Here is an 8,872-nt window from a genome sequence, read left to right on the forward strand (position 1 = left end):
CTGCGCCTCCGATAGTCACCGGGAGTGGCCTCTCCAGGGTGCAAGCCAGGGCAGAGTTGATATGGAGATCCGCCTGTTGCCCATGCAGTGGGACCCCCCCCCCACCCCCACGCTGATGACAGGTCCAAAGCAACGACGAAAGTCGATACTGTTTGGTGACAGCCGCATCGCAGGAGCTGCCGTGCCGGTGCTGGGTACAGCAGTCAGCCGCCTTCGGGACTCCGACCCGGGATTTTTCCTCGGAGATTACTCCCAAAGCCTTTCCCGTGAGCGGGTACAGCCGCAAGGCAGCGGAGTTTTGAAATCGGAGTTTTCCCTCTCCCAGATGAGCTATCATCCGTGGTTAACGAGCCCCATCCGCCCGGAGCAACTGGTTTCAAGGCGCCAGTGGCCCTCCTTTGCCTCTTCTCCTGTCAGTGAGAACAGCTCCGCCACGTGAAGGCCAGGAGTCGGATCTGGTTGTCAGAAGCTGTTTGAAACGCGCGCCATGAAGAGCATTTGTTTAGCAGTGGGAACTCCTCCCCACTACCACCCTTCGGCTGTGACCATCTTTGGAGTCTAGAGAATAGTTATATGGGAAAGGTAAAAAAAAAAGTTGTTATTGTGGTGCAAGCCACTGTATATTTATAGTATTTTTCTACATAAGAATGTTTTCATTTGTTTCTTTGTAAATACTTTTCTTCAGTACAACTTTTTGGCAGCTTTTTTACTTTTCCATCTTACATTAAATACACCCCCTTGCACTAACGTGCTGGTGCGGACTGATATCGGTTTGATTTTCAACTGGTGACCCTCGTCGTGTACACTACCCATCACCTGATAGCGAGGTGTGACACCCCCAAATACACGTTAGATTTTCCCAGAGCAAAACCCATTTCAAACAGTTCACAAATTAGCTGCCTCCACCTTACAGAATAGCAAAACCAAAGTTCAAAGTTCAAACTGTATTTATTAGAAAAGTACCGTGAGATTCATCACACTCCAATCCGTGTGTACCCCAAATCTACAGACACACCTCCAAATCTACCCACATACCCAAATCTACAGGCACACCCCCAAATCTACCCACACACCATATCTGACCGGACAATCAAATTCGAGTGTACGCGCTTATTCGATAATACAGCCATAAATGTAGACACATCCCCATATCAGTGTATATCCCCATATTAGCCTACACATCCCTAGATCTGTGCCCATTCCAAGATCCATGTGCAACTCCGAATCCCAATGCATCCCACAAATCAGTGTGCATCGTCAAATCCACCGACATCCCTAAATCTGCGTGCAAACATAAATCTATCTGCTCCCTGAAATCCGTGTGCAGCCCAACCCCGCTGACAGCCCCACCTAAAAAATAGATTATCCAGAGCAAGAACAGTATCAAACAGTTCACAAAATAGCTAGCTCCACCTTACAAAAGTAGCAAGAACAAAGTGCAAAGATCAAAATGTATTTATCAATAAGGTACCTATGAATGAAACAACGCTGAGATTCATCACACCTCAAATCGACCTGCACCCCCTAATCCCCCACATTCGCTGCCACACCCCTAAGTCTGTATACTTTCCCAAACCTGTGTGTAGTCCTAAACCCACTGACACCCCACATACACATTAGATTATCCCACAGCAAGAATCATTTCAAACTGTTCAGTAATTAGCTGCCTCCACCTTAAACTAACATCAAGAACAAAGTTCAAAGTGCATTTGTTATTAAGGTATGAAAAATGAAAAGCGTTCTTTTTCATCACGACCCCAAATCTGTGAGCACCCCCGAATCGGTGTGCACCCACTTAACTATGCGCATCCCCGAAATCAGTGTACATTCCCAAATCCGTGCTCACCCCAAACCCACTGACACCTTCAAAGTGCACATTTGCAATGTGCAAAGTGCACATACCAGAGCAAGAATCATTTCAAACATTTCCCAAATACCTACCCCACCTTAAAAAAATATCAAGAACAGTTCAACGTCCAAAATGTATTTATTATTACAGTTTTTACAACCTCACTCTAACGGGACAGGAACGACACGCTGATGGGTCAAAGCGTTTGTTTCTGCACTGCGGTTTCTTTGTCTCTCGCGTGAGCGGAACAACAGGGTGACGGGCCGGAGGGTAGTCTATGTGCTGTCCTGTTTGTGACTGACTCTAACGTTGGGAAATTATACGCAGAATTAAAAGGGTTAAAGCCTAACTGAGTTATTGGCAGCCTGACAAGTCGTGCTGTGAGAATAAAGTATGAACAAAGAAGAGTTTGTTCCATGAGAAGCTGCACAGTGTCCCTGATCAGAGTGTGTGTCTGATAAGGAATATTTTAAACAGCTGCGCACTCTGTACTCAGAAACAGACCCTTCGTACATCATCCTGGCTGTGAGAGTCAATTACAGACACAACACCACATAGACCGTTAGGCCCCTTATCCTGCTGTTCATGTCACATTAGAGTCAGGCACAGACGTGAGAGAGAAGGAAAGGCGTTTCGGCACATCATCATGCAGATTCTGTCCCATTACATTGAAACACAGACACGACAGCACAGAAACACTCTTTCATCTCATCTTCCTGCTCGTTCTATCCCATTGTCCACAGACACTGTAGCACTGGGAGAGACGCTTCAGCCCATCAAGGTACCCATTCTATCCCATTATCAGTCGAAACTATAGCACAGGAAGAGACATTTCGGCCATTACTCCTGCCGCATCTCTCCCATTAGAATCAGTCACAGATACTACGCAATAGAAACAAACTCTCCGGCCCATTTCCCTGTTGTTCCTTTCACGTTAGAGTCAGTCACGGACACAGTACAGCAACGAAACAGACTGTGACTGAACAGGTTGGTAATGATAATTCTCCGCTAACCTTGACCCTTTGCCCGGTTAGTCACTCCCCCTCGTTCTGTCCATGGTCTAGTTTCCCCAATGTTTCACGCCCTTTTCCCTCCCGTTCCGCAGTTCCTGGGAGTTCACCGTTTACACAGCCCACAGTGAAACAATGGCTAGCTTGGCTAATCGAAACAATCCTTTCATTTAACTTGTACTGCTGGTCTATAACTCATAAAAATAAGGATTCTAGACACAGTCATTCCAAACAGTTTCATTTGTTTTCACTCACACCGCTACAGGAGTTTGTAGACAGCAGAACTAACTGGGTCAGTGGGGTCAGGTGCCCCACACCCTGCACAAGTAACACCACTGGTGGGGAGGGAGTTATTCCTTTATATTCATCTGAGCATGCGTACACTGTTCTATGGATTTAACTGTGGCAATACTGTGAAATAAAACGCTAGCAATGTTAGAATCTCAGCCAGGCGGAGGCAGTTTTAAACCCCCAGTCTTTCGTTGCGAGGTTGGATTTGACGGTTGTGGAATAGTTATAAGGGAAAGTTAAAAGACAAAGTTTGTCTTTGAGAAAGCATCTGTATATTTGTACTTTTTGTGCATGGGCGTTTGTTTTCATTTGTTTCTTTATAAATATTTTTTTCTCTGCACACGTTTTCGGCAGCTTTTGTACGTTTCCCTCCGGCCCTACATAAAACTCCTTGCTGTTGCGGCCTGCCATCCGTCGGTTTGTCTTTCAACAGGTGACCTCGTCGGGTTCTCTCCCCACACCTGATAGAGAAGTGTGACGCCCCCAAATGCACATCAGATTATCCCAAAGCAGGTATCATTTCACACAGCTCACCAAATAGCTGCCTCCGCCTTACAAAAATAGCAAAAAAAGAACAAAGTCCAACTTCAAGATTTATTTATCCATAAAGTACCTTGAGAGTCATCACATCCGAAATCGACCTACACCCTCAAATCCGTGTGTACACTGCAAATGCAACGAGGCACACAAATCTGTGCGCTCTCCCACATTCGTGTGCAACCTCATATTTGATAACACACCCCAGATCAGTGTGTGCCCACAAACTGGCCGACACACTCCTAGATCTGTGTGCATCCCAAAATCCATATGCACCCCACACGTCACTGTGCAGAGTGAAATCCACCGACACCCCCAAAACAGTGTGCAGCCCCTGTTTAGGGACACCCCTAAACCTGTGTGCAAAAAATCTATCTGCACCCCTAAATCAGTGTGCAGCCCCGACACGCTGACACCCCACCTGCACATTAGATTACCTCAGAGCAAGAACAATTTCAAACCGTTTACAAAATACCTGCCTACACCTTACAAAAACAGCAAGAACAAAGTTCAGAATTCAAACTGTATTTATCAGTAAAGTAACTTTGAATGAAACAACCTTGAGATTCGTCACACCCCGAATCGACCTACACGCCCTACTTCCCCATGTTTGCTGACATACCCCTGAACCTGCGCTTATCCCCAAATGTGAGCACACTCCTCAACCCAGTCACACCTCTCATACATGGAATATTATCTCAGAGCAATAATCATGCCAAACTGTTCAGTAAATAGCGGCCTCCACCTTAAACTAACAGCAAGAACAAAGTTCAAGGTGCATTTATCATTAAAATATTCAAAAATGGAACAATCTTGTGTTTTGTCAAAGTACTAATTCCGCAGAAACGCCGAATCCGTGTGCACCCACATATCAGTGTGCACCTCCAAATCTATGTACACTGCCGAATCCGTGCGCACCCCAAACCCGCTGACACTCTCCACATGCCCATTCGATTATCCCAGAGCAAGAATCATTTCAAACAGTTCACAAATAGCTACCCCACCCTAAAAAATAGCAATAACAATGTTCAAACTTCGAATTGTATTCATTATTAAGGTATCTATAAATGAAACGACCTTGAGATTCGTCACACCCTCAGATGCGCCGACGCTGCCACATCTGCTTAGTGTGAGAAGCCAGAGTGTGGTATTAGATGGTCTCCTCTCTGAATAAAGGCCTGTGACCAGTGGAGTGCCGGAGCGATCGGTGCTGGGTCCGTTGTTGTTTACCATCGATATCAACGATCTGGATGATAATATGATACAGTACATCAGCAAATTTCTGAATGCCACCAGGATTGGGGGTGTAGTGGACAGTGAAAAAGGTTTTCATGTTTTTTTTTCAGCATTATCTGATCCAGCTGGAAAAACGGGCTGAAAAATAACAGATCGAATCAGTGCAGACAAGAGAGAGGTGTTGCTCTTCCATAGAACCAAACAGGGTCGGTCTTACCAAGTGAACGGAAGGGCACTGAGGAGTGTAGAAGATCAAACGGATCTGGCAATACAGGTCTATAATTCATTCAAAGTGGCTTCAAAAGTATACATATTGTTTGGAGCATTGGCCTTCATAAATCAATGTAAATCAACGTCTAGAAGACTATTTAATGGTTCAGCGTGGCCTGCGCGTTGCAAATGGCCTGATTCTTTGCTGTACTTCTCTATGATTCTAATTCTACTTTTTGTCCCTAATTAGGCCATACATTTCCAAATCATTACAAATGGTTACACATCCTTTCAGCAGTACTAAGTGGGGATTCACCAGTTAGGGGGACAGACTGTGGGTTCTGTTGGCGAGAATGAGACTCCGGAAAGGTATGTTGAATCTCACATGTCAGGGTGAGAAACAACTCGGATCGAGGAAGTCGTGTTCCTCAGTGAGTGGATGAGATGCTGGAGGTCGTAGTTTACAAGTGACAGAAATTTGTGTCCGGGAAAACTCTGTATCTAGTGATCATAATTCTGTCAGTTTCAAGATAAATGTGAAGATTGATATAACTGGTCCTCGGAATCTGACTGTAGTTTGGAAACACTACAATTTCGATGTCATCAGCAGAGTTCAGGCCGGAGTAGATTGGGTTAAAATGCTTTCTAAGTTGAAAACATTCAGCAGTGCAGAGTTTATATGTTCCTGTTGGAATAAAGGCCAAGGCTTCAGGGATCTTGATTTTAGAGACATACTGAGAGTCTGATTAAGACGACGAAAGAGGCCTAGACAGCTCGTATGAAATGAGTCACTCGTGAAGTATAAGAAAACATGAACTACTTCACAGAGAATCAAAAAAGGAATCAGCAGCAATCAAAGAAGGTTTACTCGAGCAGACAAGCTGAAGGAGAATCCCAAGGGTCTCTAGAGATATGCAAGGGACAAACAGTCTTCCAAGAGAGACGGGGAAGATATTTTAAATGTTTTGTGCCTGTATGTGCTTCAGAAACAGGCCATGGACAAAGGAAATGGGGCAGAACAGCACTGAGGTCATGGACCATATACGGATTATGGGGAAAGGGGTGTTTGCCGACTTGCGACAAATTATGGCGGATGAATGCCCAGGTCCAGATAGGGTGTCCTCCCCGGTTCATGTCGGTGGCTAATGCGGAAATTGCAGGGACCTTGGCAGAGGTATTTAAAATGTCCTCAGCCACGGGAGAGGTGCTGGAGATTAGCTTCCGATGGTCAAGGAATGTTCTAAGAATAAGCCTGGAAATTAGAGGGAAGGGAGCCTGACATCAGTCGTGGGTAATTTATTGGAAGACGTTTTAAGGCACAGGATATAGAAACTTCTGACTATCAATAATATTCTGGTAAACTGCTTTTGCAGATGACATCTAAATTCAGAGCGTGTGTGGGCAGCGACGTAGGTGATCAAAACTTTCAGCATTAATTAAGCAGCTGGAAAAATTTCTAAAAATGATAGAAGGAATTTAATGCAGTTTAGTGTGAGGTGTTGCACTTTGGGAGGACCAAGCAAAGAAGGTCATACGGAGTGGATGGTAGGGAATTGAGGAGTACGGGAGAATAGAGGAATCTGGGAATACAGGTCCATAATTGCTAGGCAGGTCACAGATTGGGTCATAAATTGAGCTTCTATCACATTGAACATCATAAGAGCAGATGATTCTACACGTGATAAAACCAAATGAAGATCCACATTGGCTCTTAATACGATAAGGGGATCGATCCAGGAACTATTTATGTGAACATCCTGTGAGCCCTCTCCAACGTCAGCCCATCCTTCCTAAGATAAGGGGCACAAAACTGCTCACAATACTCCAAGTGAGGCTTCACCGCTGGTTTATAAAGTCTCAACATTCCCTCCTCGCTTTTATATTCGCGTCTTCTCGAGGTGAATGCCAACACCGCACTTGCCTTCCTCATCACCGACTCAACCTGCAAATTAGCCTTCATGTAATCCTGAAGAAGGACTCCCAAGACCCTTTGCGCCTCATTTAAAAAAAAATTATCACCTAATAGATAGTCTACCTTTTATTTATTCTACCAAAGTACAAGACCATAAACTGCTTGACAATATATTCCATCTGTTACATTCTGTCCTTTCTTCTAATCTGCCTAACACCTTCTGTAGCCTCTCTACTTCCTCAAATCTATCTGCGCTTTCACCTATCTTTGTATCAGCCGCAACCTTGGCCACAAATCACTCAATTCCGCCATCCAAGCCATTGACATATAATGTAAAAAGAAGCGGTCCCAACACAGCCCGCTGTGGAACACCACTAGTTACCGGCAGCCAACCAGAAAAGGTTCCCTTTATTCCCACGTTTCGCAACCCGCCAAACAGCCAATGTTTTCTACATACCGGCAGCCTTTGTGTAATACCATGTGCTCTTTACTTGTTATGCAGCGTCATGTGTGGCACCTTGTCAAAGGCCTTTTGAAAATCCAAACAGACAACATCCTCTATTTCTCTTTCGTCTACACTGATTGTTATTTCTTCAAAGAATTCCAACACAATCATGCTGACTGCAGCGTATTTTATCATGTGCCTCCAGGAACCCCGAAATCACCTACTTAGCAATCGACTACAAACCACCGAGTAATACGATAACATTTAACCTGACTCGGAATGTTTAAAGGAGATGTGCGATGCAAGTTTTCTTTTCATACTCATAGTGGTGGGTGCCTGGAATGAATGCCCGGGGAGGTGATGGAGGCAGCAGACGCGATAGAGGCTATTAGATACCACGTGAGTGTGAGGCGAATGGAGGGATGTGGACCTTTTGCAGGCAGGAGGGTTTGGTTTAGTAAGGAATTGAATGACCAGTTCAATTGGTTCAGAACAACACAGTGAGCAGAAGGGCCCGTACTGCTCCATGTTGGTGAGATCACAGCTGGAGGACCGTGCGCACCTCTGGTTGATCACCTCTGGAAGGACGTGATTAACCCGGAACGGCGGAGAAGGGATTCACGGCTTTTGCCGCCCGGACTGTAGGACTCGAGTCAGAAGGAGACTGGACAGTGACTGTCGGAAACAAGAGAAAATCTGCAGTTATCAAGGAGCTATCCTCCTTTTTCAAAGAAAGGGGCTACCCTTCTACCATCAACGCTGCCCTCAACCGCATCTGTTCCAATTCACGCACGTCTCCATCGCCTCTCTCTGCTCCTCCTTCCTCTTTTCCTTTCTTTCATGGCCTTCTGTCTCTTTCACCAACCAACTTCCCAATGAACCTCCCCCTCCCATTTTTACCTATCGTCTAATGTAGGCTCTCCCCTCCCCTCACTTTTTAAATCTACTCCTCAGTTTTTTTTTTCTCCAGTCCTGCCGAAGGGTTTCGGCCCCAAACGTCGACTGTGCATTTTCCATAGAGGCTGCCTGGCCTGCTGAGTTCCTCCAGCATTTCGTGTGTGTTGATTGGATAGTGATTGTGCACTGATCCCAAATCTGAGTGATGCAACACTGATTCTCCTCTCCGCCACCACTGTCACGGTGCAATTGTCGGGTAATGCAAAGGGTGACAAAATCGGGTGTACGTAATGCATAAAAACGCGCTTGGATATGAACTACAACTCCCGTAGGGCCTCACGCTCAGTCGGTGGAAGCTGCCGATCTGGAGGGACCGCGAAGCCATCTGCTATAGTTCAATATGTCGCCTCCTCGCTCGCCGGGACTTTTCCTTCAGAAACACTCCTCCTCAGCCACCACAAACAACGCCGGACGGACTCACTGAG

The 8,872-nt window shown here is 45.5% G+C and overlaps 1 protein-coding gene across 1 annotated transcript in view; it reads left to right on the top strand.

Annotated features, from left to right (window-relative positions):
• LOC140723701 (zinc-binding protein A33-like) overlaps positions 1–7,777 on the top strand; it is a 187,425-nt gene extending 179,648 nt beyond the window's left edge. The window contains exon 8 of the mRNA XM_073038257.1: positions 7,696–7,777. Coding sequence (XP_072894358.1) covers positions 7,696–7,777 — 82 coding nt within the window. The remainder of the gene's footprint in view (positions 1–7,695) is intronic.
• Positions 7,778–8,872: the final 1,095 nt, after the last annotated feature.

This window comes from Hemitrygon akajei, unplaced genomic scaffold, assembly GCF_048418815.1.
Source record: "Hemitrygon akajei unplaced genomic scaffold, sHemAka1.3 Scf000127, whole genome shotgun sequence".
In the NCBI taxonomy this organism is placed as follows: Eukaryota; Metazoa; Chordata; class Chondrichthyes; order Myliobatiformes; family Dasyatidae; genus Hemitrygon; species Hemitrygon akajei.